The sequence below is a fragment of the Pan paniscus genome, chromosome 13 (genome assembly GCF_029289425.2).
Source record: "Pan paniscus chromosome 13, NHGRI_mPanPan1-v2.0_pri, whole genome shotgun sequence".
In the NCBI taxonomy this organism is placed as follows: Eukaryota; Metazoa; Chordata; class Mammalia; order Primates; family Hominidae; genus Pan; species Pan paniscus.
In genome coordinates, this window is record NC_073262.2 from 140,107,832 (window position 1) to 140,124,597 (window position 16,766).

Consider the following 16,766-nt stretch of genomic DNA (forward strand, 5'->3'; position numbering starts at 1 on the left):
CAAATCACTTCCCAAATGGATTGCAGCAGTATTCCCAAGTGAGCCATGTGCTGCCTCCAACATCCAAAGTTCCACCTAGTGCTATGTCTCTGTCCTTGTCATAGCGCCTGCAAAGAGAATAATTTTCCCTATACTTTTGAAGGTATGTCCCAGCAGACTCTACATCTTTAGTCCCCTAAAAACCTAGCCTAAGTTTTATATCCCTGGAACATCATAAGATTGGCCTCCCAATGCACATATGTCTTACCAGAGTATTCAGCATCTTTCTACTCTCCTTTTCACCAGTTCTAATCTGGAAAATATCACCATATGTTGCACCAATGTGCTCAAGGTTCCTGAGGATTATATTGTGACAGTAATCAGAGATTTGATATAGCCCTGGGACAGACAATAGAGAGAAGGTGTACTGTTGTCCTTCCCACGTAAAAGCTGTTTCAGATCTTTTCTGATGACAGCGTGATGGCTCCCCTGACTAATGTCAGCTCAGAATCTGTATCCAATCACCCTCCAAAGTATGACTGTTTCCCTTTCCCCTATGTACAGTTATCCTGGTAAATAACCATGGGCCCTTTGGGGAAAACAATGTATAATATTTATGGTATATATTGTAGTGACACTGTAAAGTCCTTCCTCGAAGGGACCTTGCTTCTCCTTTAGTCGATGGGGTCTAGGTCTATAAAAACTGGTTTAGATATGGAAACTGAGTGAGGGATTGTGATTTTTCATTGCAGCATCTGATATCAGCCTTCCGTTCACCAGTCCTTGAATTATCTGTGTGCACAATCAACCAGTACCCTAATTGTCTGCTAATTTTTTGAGCCCCAAGGAATACCATAGTCTACTAGCCATCCCATAGACACTTATGTTTGGTTGCTTTTCTGGATTTTTTACCATTACAGAAATTCTGTCCACCCTACCTCTGATAGTTGAGGATCTCTATCTGAACTCTTCTATTTCAGAATCCCAGCAACCCCCATGACACTACAGAGTGTAGTTCCACGGAGTAACTTCCTACTGTTAATACCAGCTTCAGAGAACAGCCAGTATTGAGTTGCCAAAAGAAGCAGACACTCCCCACACTGGTATATTTCTTATTGCTTTGGTGAAGAAAGTGTCCTCTGGGCCCTCCCAGGAAACACAGTCAAATGATAGAGTCTTTGATCTTACATAATAAATCCATTCTCACATTCCTACCTCCCTAAGCCTTCTAAGTTCCTACTCAATACTCTGCCAAGGCAAACATAACATCTACACCTCATTTACATCATGCCCAAGCTTCGCAGTGCCATCTCAGCAGTGTATTTGAATGATTTCCAAGTATCCTTGCCAAGAAGTCAAATTCTAAGACATAGACAAGTTCCTCCAAATCAACCAACTGAATTCAATATCTCCGTGGCTTATTCAGACACATTTCTCTCTGTCGCTTGGTGACATATATTAGCCAAGACTTGCAGTCATGTTCACTAGATGCTGTTTATTCCTAGAAAAGAAACTTTATTTTCCCACTTGGGCTATACTGGGACCTGGCCCTAGTTATTGGTGTAGAGGAAATAAGAAGAGATGGAGACAGATCTTGAGAAGGACAAGCATCACATGGGAAGTCAACCATCTCAGGTGAAGACTCTGCACAGTATCCAGGTATCAGCGTCCTTGGGAAAAGGGAAAGGGCTATTCCCAAGAGGGTTCTTGGGAACTAGGTGTTCAAGCTTAGACTCATCTATCCAAATGTCCTCCTCCTAGGTTACGTGATTCTACCACCCTATCAATGCCCTGACTTAAGCACAGAAAACATATTCAGGGTGTTCCCTTTGTATTTCTGGTATAGGTTTGCAGGATGTCAATACAAAACGCTTAAACTTGAATTTGAGATAAGCAACAAATAATATTTTAGTGTAAGCAAGTATGCCCCATGCAATATTTAGAACATACTTATACTAAAAGTTATTCCGTGTTTATCTGAAATTCAAATTTAACTGGAAAGCCTACGTTTCATCTGGAAACCTTCCTCTTGGCACCCTTACAATCAAATCCTGGGTCTGATTTTCAGCACAGTCTGCACTAAGTTGGCAGGAGATGCGGATTTCTTTAAACACTGCCACAGAGGCCTTCTGGCTCTCACAGTATGCCCTGGGGAGATAGACCTGAGCCTGTCATTCCGTTTCCCAAGTATGTGTTTAGTTGTTATGACAGTTTTAAAATAATTTTAAATACCTGAAAATTCTAACCAAGTATTTTCAGAACCTGAAATATGTTTACAAACCCTACTTCAAAACCAGTGACCTAGCCCAGCGACCTGAGCAGGTAGGATTTGAGCCTGTCTTGAGGGTTAACCTTGGATAACTGTAGGAGAAAATGGGAAGGCACAAAACACAGCCTGACATTGCATTTCCACCCAGAACTGAAGGCACACGTGCTCCCAGGAATAGGTGGACTCATTTGGATTTGTGGGGTCAGAAAGCCATGGAAGATAGGGCTGGAAATTAATTGGGTTTGGAGTTCAGGTGGAGGCAAGCTTGGAAAACTGTAGTTCACAGAAGGGCAAGACTGAGGTGAGTATGGGGAATGGGAAGGTGAAGGTGGGGATTCACGGGTTAGGAATTGGCTCTAGGTATATTACTAGTTGGTAATGGGCTTTGAATCTGGCCATGAGTGAGGGGGAGGCCTAGGGGCGGTGATACTGCTGGATTCCTGCTGCTGGCTCTGGGGTGGTTTCAGCCAAGCCCTGTGCTGACATCAGACCAACCTGAGAGGTGCAGGTGGTAGCAGCTCAAGCGAGAGATCTTGTAACAGCTTTCACTGTGGGGAGGACATTAGCGTTACTGCAAATATTCTGCAACATTCATACAAGAGTTTAACGTGAGATATGAAGTGTGGCTTGTGTGTTGAAACTGAAATTAGGCCATCGCTATGAATTATGGAAGTGGAGAAGAAGCAAAAGGAATTGTTCCTGTAATGCCCAATTCGACCATTGTGATTTGGGAATGGGGTGATGCCCACCACCTGATGTAGGGCACGATGCACTCAGGGCCTAACAGGGCTGCTTGCCACTGTTTTCCCCAGCATGGGCCCATGAGGGGGGCTCTGGTTTTGAATTTCTACATCTGCTCTTCACAGCTTTCCTGCTTCTGGCTGTGCCAGGCCCCATGAACCAGTCACCCCTGCTGTGGCTGTTGCCTGCCCCAGGCGCTGTGGAAGTCCAGGCTCAGAGCCCCTTAGACCTGGGTTTGCCTCTGGTCTTCCCTCTCTGACTGTGTGACCTTGCACCAGTGCCTCAGCTTCCTTATTTGCACAACCCAGTTGACACTGGGGAGTTCAGATGCCCAACCCAATTGCTAATGTGCAGGCCAGGCTCCCAGACCACACTTGCTGGGCACACCGTAGCCTTCAGTGAGGACTGGTTCCCTTCCTGCTGTCTTCCTTCATAACCACATGACCAAGATTTCCAGAAGTGGGTCTGGAAATGTTATTGCCTGAACTCATTCCCTTCAATTTGGACCATTTCTGCCTAATTCCTGAATCCCTGATGGTTAAAGCTCCTAATTAAGGTAATTTAGGTAAAGAGAACTGCTCATTGGCCCATGCCCCAACATGAGCTGAAGCTTCCAGAACCCCCAGAAGGCTGAGATTTCTGATGGTTTTAGATTCAAGAACTTCATTGTTCAGATTTTTCACTCCTCTTGGCTGGCCTCTCTGGTTAATTACAGCTCCCTTCAAGCACTCATCAAGATGTAGTTCTCTATGTGTGCAGATGAGGGAAAGCACATTGCCAACATAAGTGTGAGAGTCCTACACTTTCAAGCAGTCACACATGTGGGGTAGAAATTTAGGAATCCTAAATGGAATTCTGCTAAGCTTTGAGCAAAAGGGGATTACTTCTTGCTCTGTAGCACACGCATCCTAGGAGAGAAAACAAAGGGTGATCTTGGACCAACACAAGAAAGAGAAAGAGGCTGAGTTGGGGGCCACCATCTGAAAACATAGTAAGAGCCAATGAACGGCAACAGCAAGAGGAGAATGATGGCCCACAAGCCAGCAGAGATCCCTGTGAGGACAATTCAACCCTCCCTCTCCCAGCTCCGCATTCCGTCATCCCATCAAGTCATTTCCCAAGAGACCCTGCTCTTCCAGGGAAGTGCTGTGAGCTCAGGCCACCTGGATGGTGGAGGGCAGAGCTAGCTCTGTTTGGAAAATGCCCTTCAGTCAAAGTTAAGATGAAGGGCAGCATCAAAATATGATATTATGGTTATTGAACAATATTTATTCAACACATATTTGTTGAGAGCCTACTATGCACCAAGCACCGTGGAAGGCAGCAGGACATCAGAGTGAGCATCGCAGTCCCTGTCCTCCCAGAGCTCAGAGCAGGGGAGCAGCAGACACTAACCCGATAATCACACGAGCACGGGAGATAAACTGTGGGCCTGATCTGCAAGAACATGCAGGAACCCCAGGGAAGCCGAGAGTGGGCAGGGCTGCTTGGCCAGGACCTGATTTCTGAGGGAAGGACAGTTGAGTGGTGATCCGAACAGGGAGCAGGACTTGGACAGATGAAGGGAGGTTGGGTTGCAGGGTCATTCAGAAAAGAGCTGGAGCCCAGAGAGCAAGCGGAGGCAGCCAGGGTGGGGCTGTGCAAGTAGACCAATGTGAGCCCAGGGAGCTGCGTGTGTGTTCAGCTGCTTGGAGGGCAGTCACATGAGGCTGTGTGCTGACGAACTGGCAGGAGCAGAGTCAGGTGACAGCTCTTTAAAGGCCTAGGGCACTCTTGCATAACCCATGATACCCCACCCAGCTGAACAACGGCAAAGCCAGAATGCTTCCAAAAATGGGGTCCCCCCTCCATTTTCCAGGTTTATTGGAAGAAAAAAAAAAGGATTCAGTGTCTGATGAAAACATATTTTCTTGTAATTTACAAGTAGTTTCCTGGATATGGCTAAGATTTGGGGCAATATTTTGCATGTGTTCTGTTTCCTGGATGGTTGTCTCAAAAATCCAGAACCCTTGTTAGCCTAATGCCATATTGGCCCAGAGGGTTTAGACAGAGAGACTGAGGGGGACAGGTTTTAACTACTGCCTGCCAGAGAGCTGGAGCACCTGAGAGGGTCAGTGGATGGGAACTGCAGGCCTTTTCAGCACTAATCCTGGACTCTGCCATTGCAAAGGAAGCAGGCACGTCCAGACTCTGTGAGGCTCCTTGGTGAGCCAGAAACCATCTCTCCCCTAAGGTCCCCTATCCACGTGCAGAGAGGAGGCTAAGCCCAAGGCCACCCCTCAGTGGGATTTGCCTGACCAGTTATCCTTGGAACTGGGGTATGCCCAGGCAGTGAAATTAAAGGGTGCTTCTCTGAAACCCATCTTTGGTGGTGAGCTTCCTGCTAGCATGGCCAAGTGAACCATCCTTTCCTCCCTCGCATGCCAGCCACTAAGTCCCAGCAAAGGCTGAGTCTCCAGACGGCCACTATTACGACAAGGAAGTAGGGAGGGGACTCTCTGCTGCCCTCTGGTGTCCACCCACCAATCCAGACTTTAACAGTGTGGCTTGTGAGGCTCAGGGCTGGGCTGCCTCTGACTCATTGTGTGATCTTGGGTAAACACCATCTGACTCTCTGGGCATCAGTTTCCTCCTTTAGAAAGTGAACAAGGAAGGGTAGGTCTCAGGGCAGGGTAAAACGTCAGGGAGGTAGAGGGTACCAGCGACGGGCACACTGGGGAGCCCTGAGAAGAAGCTGGGGAGGCAGGAATACAAAGATAAAATCTATTCTCTGCTACCATTTGACATTGTTTATTAAATTTTATTCTTTATTTATTTAGTTTTTTTTTTTAGAGACAGAGTCTTGCTCTGTCGCCCAGGCTGGAGTGCAGTGGCACAATCTCGGCTCACTGCAACCTCTGCCTCCCTGGCTCAAGCGATTCTCCTGCCTCAGCCCCCGGAGTAGCTGGGGGGCTACTCTGCCACCACTGGCGCGCACCACCACACCCAACTAATTTTTGTATTTTTAGTAGAGACAGGATTTCGCCATGTTGGCCAGGCTGGTCTCGAACTCCTGACCTCAAGTGATCCGCCCGCCCTGGCCCAAAATGCTGGGATTACAGGCGTGAGCCACCGCGCCCGGCCTTATGAAATTTTAAATGTGTACACCCCTCCTCCAAAAATACATATTAATTACAGGGGGGAAGGGAGTAACTTGCCCATGGAGAAGGCTGGAAGACAGCACCTTAGTCTGGGGATCCCAGCAGCAGTAAGGAGACATACTGCAGCCATGCACCAGCTGACAGGACACAGGGAGAGGACCCGGCCTCACTTCTGCAAGATTCTCCCAACCATGCAAAACCTGAGTATAATCATGGGAAACAGCAGACCAACCCAAATTTAGGGACAGCCTAAAAAATAAGTGGCTTAATATTTAAATAGCAAAGCCATGAAAGTCAAAGACAGAGGAACTGATCTGATTTGAAGGAGACTTAGAAATGACAACTAAACACAACATGAGATTCTGAACTGGATCGTTTGGCAACAAAAAATTACAGAGACAACTGGCAAGATTTGAAAGGACTCCGATGATTAGATGATAGCAATGTATCATGTACAGATGTTGATGGTTGGATTGCAGTTTAATAGAAGGTTGTCCTTGTTTGTATAAAATACACTAAACCCTCATGTCAGAAACTTCATCACAAATGGCTAGGGGAAGGTAGGGTTCTTTGTGTTATACTTGAAACTTTCTGTAATTTGGGGATTGTTTAACCATTTTAAATGTTTATAATTCTAGGGCCGGGTGCAGTGGCTCACACCTATAATCCCAGCACTTTGGGAGGCCGAGGAGGGTGGATCACGAGGTCAAGAGATCAAGACCATCCCAGCCAACATGGTGAAACCCCGTCTCTACTAAAAATACAAAAATTAGTGATGGTGTGCGTCTGTAGTTCCAGCTACTGGGGAGGCTGAGGCAGGAGAATTGCTTGAACGGAGGTGGAGGTTGCAGTGAGCCGAGATCAAGCCACTGCACTCCAGCCTGGCAACAGAGCAAGATTCCATCTCCATTAAAAAAAAAAAAAAAAAAAAGTTTATAATTCTAGAATTTTCTCTTAAAATTGTATACATCCTTTGACTCAGAAAATCCAAATCTATAGGCTTTTAGTCTACAGATATATCAGTATGTATGTACAATGATATTCATGTGTCATCCTATGTATGATAGGTATCAATAAGAATTATCTAGGATGATATTTATGGCAGAATCATTTAAATAGCAAAAAATCAAAAATTAACTGTCCATCAGTAGAAGACTGGTAAGTAATTATGGTAACTCACACATTGGATACTCTGCAACCAAAAAAGGATGAAGTAGATCAACAGGAATAGTAATTAATATTTACCAAGCACTCACCACATGGTGTCTCACCCAAGCTGCAGGGATATTGATTCACAACACCCTTATGTGTAACTCCCATTACTATTCTCATCATGGAGAAGAGAGAAAAAAGTCAGTAGATGATTCAGTAACAGGTCCAAGATGACACAGCTTGTGGGCCACACTCCTAGTTGGAATTCTGACTCTTGCAGTTGGTTTGAGCCCACATGCTTAACCTCACACACACACACAACATTCAGAAAGAATATAGAAGACACCATTAATAATGATTGCTTTCTGGTCATGGAGGTTAGTAATGGAATAAGAGAGAATTTGGCTTTTCATTTTATACTCCTTATATTCTTTACTGTATACCTTATATATCAGCGTGTGTCAGTTGTATATTTTTTAAAACCACTACTTCAAATAAATAAGCACTAAAGTATTAAAAACATTTTTAAAAACTTCTGCCCTTAAGGAACTTAAGTCCCTACATCAACTCTTAAAGGATTTATTAATCTTAACAAGTAACAGTAAAGTATATGGCAAGGAGGTAAGGAAATGAAAAACATAAGCACCAGGTCATATGGGATGTGGAAATACTGGCTTCAGTGTAAGCTTCACTCCATTCCAGGGTTCACACTCAACAATTGATGGTGTTTGGTAAGAGCACCTGTCCCAAGGCAGCCCAGGGGCCTGAAATACCCTGATTCACCTACAATGTTCCCCTGGGCTCAGCAGGCAACAACATTCTTTTTTGTTCTTTTGCAGCCTTTTGAAAGCTGTTTACAAATAATCTAATGTGATATCACAACAATCCTATAAGGTCTTGATTCCTCTTCTGTTAAATGGAGATACTAGTATCTATTCATTCACCTAATGGCTTTATTCCTATCATTTTGCAGATACGAAAACTGAATTGCAAAAGCGGTTCCTGGAGAACAGAATGTGAGTTTTTAAGTGACAAGGGAGAGGGAGGGGGAGGGAGAGAAAGTTCTGAAGCGCCCAGTCTTGGAGGATGAGGGAGGAGGGCAATTCCCTAATGTCCATTGGAATTCGGAAGGACAGGCAGGCCGGGCGGACTGGAGACGGCGGCTCGCCTTGGGACCCTCTGATCTTGCGGGCCCCGCTGAGCACCCAAAGGCCGGCCCTAGAGTCCAGGAGAAGAGTGCAGCGGCGCGGAGCTCCCAGGCGTTCCCTGCAGCGCGTCCTCGGTCCTGGAACCACCGCGCCGCGCGTCCTGGCTTCCACATCTGCCCCATTTGCCCGCGGATCTTGACTTTTTCTTGGCGGGCAAGGCCTCGGTCTCCTCCCCGCAGCAGGGCTGCCCGCGGCTGCGGGACCCTCCTGGTCCTGATGCCTGGCAGAATCGAAGGGGTGAGAGTACGCGCTCTGCAGCAGAAAGCCCTGGGCTTAAAGTCCTATTTATTATTTGGCGTTGCCACTTACTGGTCGGTGGCTTTGGTAGGGTGCGTTTCTGAGCCTCAGTTTCCCCATTTGTAAAGCCGAGGTACATAGCGCTTTCCCTGCAGAGTTAGAAATTTCGACGATGTGCCGCGCGCTCTAGAGCGCGCTCAGCAAGCGGGTCCCACCTTGCCCAAGGCAGGACCGCGGCGCGATGTCACCTATGCAAAGTCGCCGCAACTCACGGGAATCGCAGCTGTGTGCTCAACTTTCCCCTCCCCGCCGCCGTCTTTCTCCCCAAACTGGCTTGGGGGTCGAGTATCCGGGGCTCTCCCCCGCACTGGCGCTTCCCGTGCGGGCGCCCCAGGTGTCCGTTCCGCCCTCTGCCTGGCAGGGCATCCAGAGGTGTCCGCGCTCCCGGAGCTGGGCGGAGCGGGGTGCAGCCCACGTGGTTCGGGCGGGAGGCGCCGGGACCTGGCCAGCTGCCCGCCTGCCCCGGAGAGCCAGGCGCTAACCAGCCGCTCTGCGCCCCGCGCCCTGCTTGCCCCCATTATCCAGCCTTGCCCCGGCGCCCTGACCTGACGCCCTGGCCTGACGCCCTGCTTCGTCGCCTCCTTTCTCTCCCAGGTGCTGGACCAGGGACTGAGCGTCCCCCGGAGAGGGTCCGGTGAGTGCACTGAGAAGAGGGAACAGCGGGGCCAGGGTGGCGCCCAGGACTCGGGGCTTAGGCTTTGGGGGGTGCGCGGTGTCGCGTGCAGACCCACTGGTGTGAAAACGCCCCCAGCCGCCAGCCTCCCGGCCTCGGTCCAGGCTGGTGAGGACAGCGCGTTCCCAGCCACCCAGCCTTAGTCCCCCAGGCTTCACCTGGATTCTTTGAGCAGACTGCTCTGGGTGCGGGCACGGGTGGGAGTGGGGTGGCGGGGGATCCCCATTTTGGGCAAAACGGTTGGTTTTAATCAGAAGCTCCATTGCCTCCATTGCGAGTCTGCCATGCAGACTGGGCCAAGGCTGCTGGTGCCAAGCAGGCTGGCCCCAGAGGAAAGGTTTCCTCCCAGCCCAGGAGCTGGTCTTGGGGTGAGGAAGAGGCCAGATGATCTTGGCATGGGAGGAGGCACCTGGCTTCCTCTGGGCGTCTAAAAGTCTGTTTTATTGGAATCACCTTCTGTTTGCAGACAGACTCCCTGGGCCCACCAGGGAGGTGTGGGAAGTAGAGATGTGGGAAGGGTCTGTGAGCTGTGAGCACCTGTGGGCTTCGTCCCTACTAGCCCCAAGTCCCTACAGGAACGGAATCTCACTTGTAAATCCCTTCCCTGGGCTTAGACACCGCGTCCCACTGACATTAACTGGCACTGGAAACTCCACCTCACTTCCACACGGAACTTGGGACAGGTCCTTTTTTAGATGGTGTGACTGGTATCTTGTTCACATATTTCTTTCTGAGGGAGTGAAATGACAGTCGGGGGAGAGCAAGGCTCCCAATAGGTGCAAAGGCCAGCGTTGCTGGGGGCTGTGAAGTCTCAGGAAAAGGCTTCTGGACTTGCAGACCGTGCTGCTGAGCAGTGACATTGACACCCCAGGTTCAGCTGTCCTGCATCTGTCCTAGGAAACCCATCCCTCCAGCTGGCCTGCATCTGTCTTAGGAAACCCATCCCTCCAGCTGGCCTGCATCTGTCCTAGGAAACCCATCCCTCCAGCTGGCCTGCATCTGTCCTAGGAAACCCATCCCTCCAGCTGGCCTGCATCTGTCTTAGGAAACCCATCCCTCCAGCTGGCCTGCATCTGTCCTAGGAAACCCATCCCTCCAGCTGGCCTGCATCTGTCTTAGGAAACCCATCCCTCCAGCTGGCCTGCATCTGTCCTAGGAAACCCATCCCTCCAGCTGGCCTGCATCTGTCCTAGGAAACCCATCCCTCCAGCTGGCCTGCATCTGTCCTAGGAAACCCATCCCTCCAGCTGGCCTGCATCTGTCCTAGGAAACCCGTCCCTCCACCTGCTCATTGGCGGGACTCAGCTGACCTCAGTAAGGCCTCAGCCTTCCCGGGCCCAGCCCCCTCCCTGCCCAGGACCGTGCTCCTTAGTATCTAAGTACCAGGCATGGGTCACTGTGCTCCTGGCCCTCACTCAGGCTCTAAGAACAGTAGCAGGTGCCTCAGGATTGACTGAGGACACATTTAGAGAACATGGGATGGTGCCCGGCACACACATGGGGAGTCAGTGGATCTTACTGAGTACGACATGAATGACTCAGAAAAAAATTAAAACAAACCAGCTGAATGTGTGCCCAGTGAGGGGCTGGAGGTGGTGGAAGTGTCCCAGAGCCCTGTGGGCTAATGGGAAAAGTGAAATTGGTGCCTTTCAACCACAATGCAATAACGGCTCAAACGAGCCCCAGTCTCAGTGGTTGGGGCAGCCTTCTAGGGCCAACCGTCTTGTTCTTTTCAGAAGCAACCTCTGGAGGAACAGCCCTTGCCCCTACTCCTCCCCACTACCCCCACACCATCACTCCCCCTCTTAATTTCAACATCCTGGCATCATCCAGGGCTGGAGAGGGCCAGAGAGGTCTTGGAGCTCAGCCATTGTCCATGGTACAGATGGGGAAACTAAGACCCTGAGAGGAGGGGCATCTTTCCCAGGTGGCTGGGCTGGCTGTGCCTGAACTGGGATGGGAACCCAACTCCCACCTCTCAGCGCCATCCTCCTACAGCCTCACCTGGGACCCATCCTTGCCGTAGAGACTAGCACTGAGGCTTTAGGTGTAAATGCAGAACTCATGTCCATTTATAAATGAGGTTTACCACCAACTCCCCAGAGACTGGGAGAGCAGAGGGGATGGCAAGTTGGTGGGCAGGTGGCTGAGGGGCAGAACACCCTCCCAGTGCTGTTGCTGCTGGGGCCATTCCAGACCCTTGTGGCTACAAGCACAGATGTGCCTGGTTCACTTGTAGGGAAGGGAGTGGCCCTTCTAGGTGGAAATGTGCTCATTTAGCCACTGATGAGAGCTGGGGGTCAGTGCCTACTGATGGGCCCCACCTATAGAAATAACCACACAGGCTGACCTGGACGGCAGCATTCGGGAAACAGCCACAAAGGATTAAGGCAGAGGGCACTACAGTTGTCATCTCTGCCACCTCCCCTTTATCAGCAAGAATAACACCACACGACACGCCTTGGCTCTGAGTCAGAGAGAGCATTCCTGCTGTTGTTAGCCCAGGCGAGTAATCACCCACAATCACCATTGTTCCAAGGCTCCCCAAGCAGCCAGCCCAAGAGCTAGTTAAGCCAATTCTTCATCCAGGAGGAACCCCCACCCTGATTTCCCTTCAATTTGGCCAAAAAATGAATTCAACTCTTTAGCGGATAAAGATGACCCCCCACTGGAATTCAGCGGTCTGGGCCTGGGATACCCATCTTATAAAACCAGTTCCACTCTCTCCTCCCTGCCTATTAATCCCTGTGTCCCGTCCCTCTGCCCCACTATGGCTGTTCAACCGCTGGGGAAGGCTGGCTGTCTCCAATGTTTAAAATATGATCGAATCTGAGCAGTGGAACAGGCAGTAAGTGGAAGTGTTTTGTTCAGGAACCTCGTGAGCAGGCGTTATCTAAACAGAAATGGAACAAGGAGCAGATAGAGCAGGGTGGCGTCTGCCCTCCCCCAGCACATACTCTGGGAGCCCCCGCCCCACCCAGCTAGGGCAGGCACAGAGCAGCCCTGCACTCCTCATGGGTCTAGCATATTCTCTGCCCTCACCTCCCTGAGCCCATGGAGGTCGAGGCAGCAGTGAGCCATGACTGCGCTATCGCACTGCAGCCTGAGCGACAAAACAGGACCTCATCTAAAAAAAAAAAGAAAGAAAACCATTTGAAAGGGGATAGAATGGGGGAGGGACAGATATCCAAGCAGCCTCTAGGACATTGGTTGTGATGCTCTGTGATCTTTTTATCCATTCACTTCCTGGTCACTGACTGTGCTCTAAGAATGTGAAGCTTGCAAGATAAGAAAAGCAGGTTTTTCCTTTTGTTTTGCTTTTCTTCCTCACACATCATGATTTAAGTTTCTCAAACTGAGGCCTGGAATTTTGGCTTCTATGTTAGAAGAGAGGGAATGATAATGCCTCAGCTGATGGTCACACTGTCCATCCATTCTGAAAATAGAATGTCGGTGAATGCTCTTCTTATGATCCCTTTTTTTTCAGAACTCATGAAAAATAAAAGTGAATGAACTCCAGTCATGCATCAAATAATAACTTTTTGTTCCAATTCTTTAGAAACCAGAAAGTGTGTGCTCTGTGAGAGCATCAAAAATGAGTTCTGTAGTAAGTCTGTTTCTTGACCAGAACCTAAATCTGACTGTAAAGGAACAGAGTTTGAATGCTCCCAGGGCATTGGGGCAATCTCTTCTTGTATTGCAAACACTCATCTTTATGTTTGAGAGTGGAAATGTCGAGGAATGGGTGCAAAAAAATTCAACGAATTATCCTTCTCCATTTTTATGGCATAAGCCAGGGACTATTTTGGCTGACTTCCATGAGAGCTCTGTAGACATTTTTATTTTAAATGGTATCTGCCCAGAAAATGTCCCTTTTCATAGTTAACCTCTTGTGCAACAAAATCGAAGTACGTCTCCAGCACAGGGGGAGTTTTGTTAGTATTTTTATGATAAACACTTCCAAACGGTCAGCAGCACTGATGGGAGATGCTTCTCAGAATTCAGAAGCAAAATTGTGTGTTTTTGGTGGTTTTGAGACTTCCCCCTGAAAGCACACAGATTGGACCCCTTCTCTAATGTTCCTGAGAAAATAGGTTCAAGTCCTCAAGGAAAACTTATTGAAATTACGAGGTGGTTTTTAAACTTTCAGTTACTCACAACAGAACTCCCAGTCATCCATTCCCCAAAGCCTCAGTGCCCAGAGCACAGCTGGTCTGTCTGTAGCTGCAGCATCTGAGGGCCGAGGGCTTCCCTGGAACAGCCTGCTGCACACCAGGGAGCTGCAAGCACAGAAAAGCACCTGCCATGTGCTGGGAACAGACAGAGGTGCTATTCTTGTGGAGCTTAACAATAACTAATGGGACATCTGTTAAGGGGTATAAAGAAACGTTAAAGGGATGGGGACAGGTGAAGGAGTAAAAACCACAGGATGATCAGGGAAGTCCTCTGTGGGGAGCGTGCACAGTTTTGCAGTGTCCCAGTGTGCATGCATTGGTGGTGAGGTTCTCCCTGGTACAATTGTTCCTCCAATTTTATACCCAGCAGTAATGTCCACATCAATATAAGCTGTGAGGCCTGTGTGATATTGCCATATGAAAAGCCAGCAAGTGGATCTGTCATTCTCTGCTCAGCCACCACCACTGCATCACTCCCCTGCCTCACACCCATCAACCACCTGACAGGATGTACAGGCCAAGGTCCTCTGTGACTTGCCGCCCACTACCCAAGTGAATGAGTCTCCCCTAGAGCTTTGCTACTCAAAGAGGTCTGAGGACAACAGCATGGGCCAACTCATGCACTCGAACTGCCTGGAGATCTTGTTCAAAGGCAGATTCTGAATGAGTAGGTCTGGGTTGGAGCCTGAGAGTCTGTACTTCTAACAAGTTCCCAGGGGATGCTGCCAGTCCACGAACCACATTTTGAGTAGCAAGCAAGATTCTAAGGTTCCACCTATCTTGGCTTTTGACATTTGGATTTTCCTTCCTCTGTCCTTTGGACATTGATTGGGATCAGGTCTGATGAACTTCAAAAAAAAAAAGGGCATAAGATCATCTGAGGTTTGACTTCTTGGTCATCAGGTTACCTACAAACACAGCATCACATAGTGCATTGGGTGGTGCCGCTGCTCTGCTGAGCAGCTGAGTCACACCAGATTCTCAGACAGGCACCGTGGTGCTTTGGGAGGCCAAGGCAGAAGGATTACTTGAGCCCAGGAGTTCAAGACCAGCCTGGGCTGCATAGTGAGAACTCGTCTCTAAAAAAAAAAAAAAAAATTAAGTAAAATTTTAAAAAATTTAATTAGATTTGCTGAGGGTGAGGCCTGGCCACCAGTAGTGTTAGGTGATCCTAATACACCCCAGGCATGAGAATCCCTGCTGGGCAGCCCCACAGCTGACCTCTCGAGTAAATAAAGCTCAGCACCCACTGCTTATCCTGCCCAGATGTTTTGTTCTCCCAAGTTGCATCACTTTTGCCTCCCCAGGGAAATTATGTGGATATTCCCAGCACAAGCACATCGCCCTCACAGGCATCAGGCTCATATGACCTCCCCCTGGAACCACCCCCAAACACACACATGGCAAACCTGAACAGCCCCCCACGCCCAGAGGATGGTGAAACCTTCCAAGTGCTGTGGAGTCTCCCAACTTTTCCACCTAGTGGGTCAGTCATCCAGGCATCCCTGCCCACACAGAGCCTGCAGCATCGCTCTAGGAGGTCTAGGAGATGCACAGGAGACTCTGAGCTGACTATGAATTTGCTGTGAAGTTTCCTCTTTTCTGTGCTGTTCCCTCTCCCAAGAAACTTAAGGCGAGAAGCCTCAGGAATGGCGCATTTCTCCCAGGATTTTCCATTGCAAAGCCCAACCCTAGGTGAGGGAGAGGAGCCATGCCCCTGGATGGGGAGATCACTGATGTTCATCCCACAGTGGAAAGAGAATGAGGGACCTGTGGCTGAGTGTGTTTGGGAGAGTAGGAAGTAGATCCCTTTTAAAATTCGAATGTGGGAATTTTGCATAGATTCACTTAAATTCATTAAACTACACAAGTTTCCAGACAAGCATTAGAAAACCATTTAACCCAAGTACAGACAGATGTCCTGAGAAGTCAGCGGCGTTCTGTGTTGTCTCTTACTCTGTGACTTGATTGGCGTTGGTAGGCTTCTGGGACTGATGACTTGTGATCCTGTGACATTCCAGGTGTGACCCCGACAAGAAGCAGAAATGGGGAAGAAACTGGATCTTTCCAAGCTCACTGATGAAGAGGCCCAGCATGTCTTGGAAGTTGTTCAACGAGATTTTGACCTCCGAAGGAAAGAAGAGGAAAGGCTAGAGTGAGTGTGCCGTGCTGAGCCCACGGAGCCCGGGGTCCCTGATCTTCCCCCAGGGCCATCATATGGGTGCTGTCTGGGTGGGTCAACGGCCAAGTGCAGGGTGAAGAGTGATGGACAGGAAGCCGGGTCTGGGACACAGCTCTTCTTTCTGGCCTTGGTTTTCTCAATGAGAGGATCTGACTTGCCAAACTGACATTCACTTGTTCTCTGAATAGTTTTATTTCAACTTGACCCAGCTTCCAGGGTGATATATCCTAAGCCAGGTGATACTTAGGCCACATCTTTGAAGAATAGAGCAAAAGGTGATACATGGGGAAAGTCTCCATGCCATTCTGAACACCTAGATGTTGGAATCAAGTCTTTAGGACAGAGGCTGCCCTTCCACCTCTCTTTTCAGCAATGCCAGGTAGCATCCCGTCCTCACCATGGGTGACCCCAGCACGGTTTTGTTCCACTGTGCCCAGTGACTGGGCTAAAACCCACCCATCCTTCTTCACTCTATCCACTGCGCATCTTCCTCCCCCCTCTATCTTCTGGGCCCCCTTATCCTTTCTTGATGTCTTTAGTAGATTGGGTCACCCTATGGGAAGGAAGCATATGAGGGAAGTAGTTAAGCAAAAGCTGAGAGGATGCTCCCGGCGGAGGGCGGAGGGCAGAGAGCAGAGGAGAGAGGGCAGAGGGTGGAGGGCAGAGGGCCCTGCGAAGATGGCAGGAGGGAGCCTGGTGTGCCCCAGGGAGAGCACAGGCTGGCGAGGCTGGAGTGGAGTAAATGAGGGGGCCAGGAAGAGAGGCAGTTGGAGATATAACAGGTGGGGGGCATGGGATCTGGTGCCAGTCACGGGGGTCCTGTAGAGCTTCACAGGGCCTCACCCTTCCCCTGAGTCACCACAGACCTTCGAGCAGAGCAACAGCAAGTCCTAGTTTCTGTTTCACAGCGGTGGGCTCTGTGAAGTGGCCAGATGCACTTTGCAGGCAGA

The 16,766-nt window shown here is 49.3% G+C and overlaps 1 protein-coding gene across 3 annotated transcripts in view; it reads left to right on the plus strand.

Annotated features, from left to right (window-relative positions):
• The first annotated feature begins 9,233 nt into the window (after positions 1-9,233).
• The window catches only part of MLPH (melanophilin), a 64,068-nt gene continuing 56,535 nt past the window's right edge, over positions 9,234-16,766 (plus strand). For 2 of the 3 annotated variants that reach the window (XM_003813104.6, XM_003813103.6), the window contains exons 1-2: positions 9,234-9,420; positions 15,656-15,789. In XM_003813104.6, the coding sequence (XP_003813152.3) occupies positions 15,680-15,789 (110 nt within the window). In that variant the 5' untranslated portion in view covers positions 9,234-9,420; positions 15,656-15,679. The remainder of the gene's footprint in view (positions 9,421-15,655; positions 15,790-16,766) is intronic. The other variant, XM_063595323.1, reaches the window with a different exon arrangement.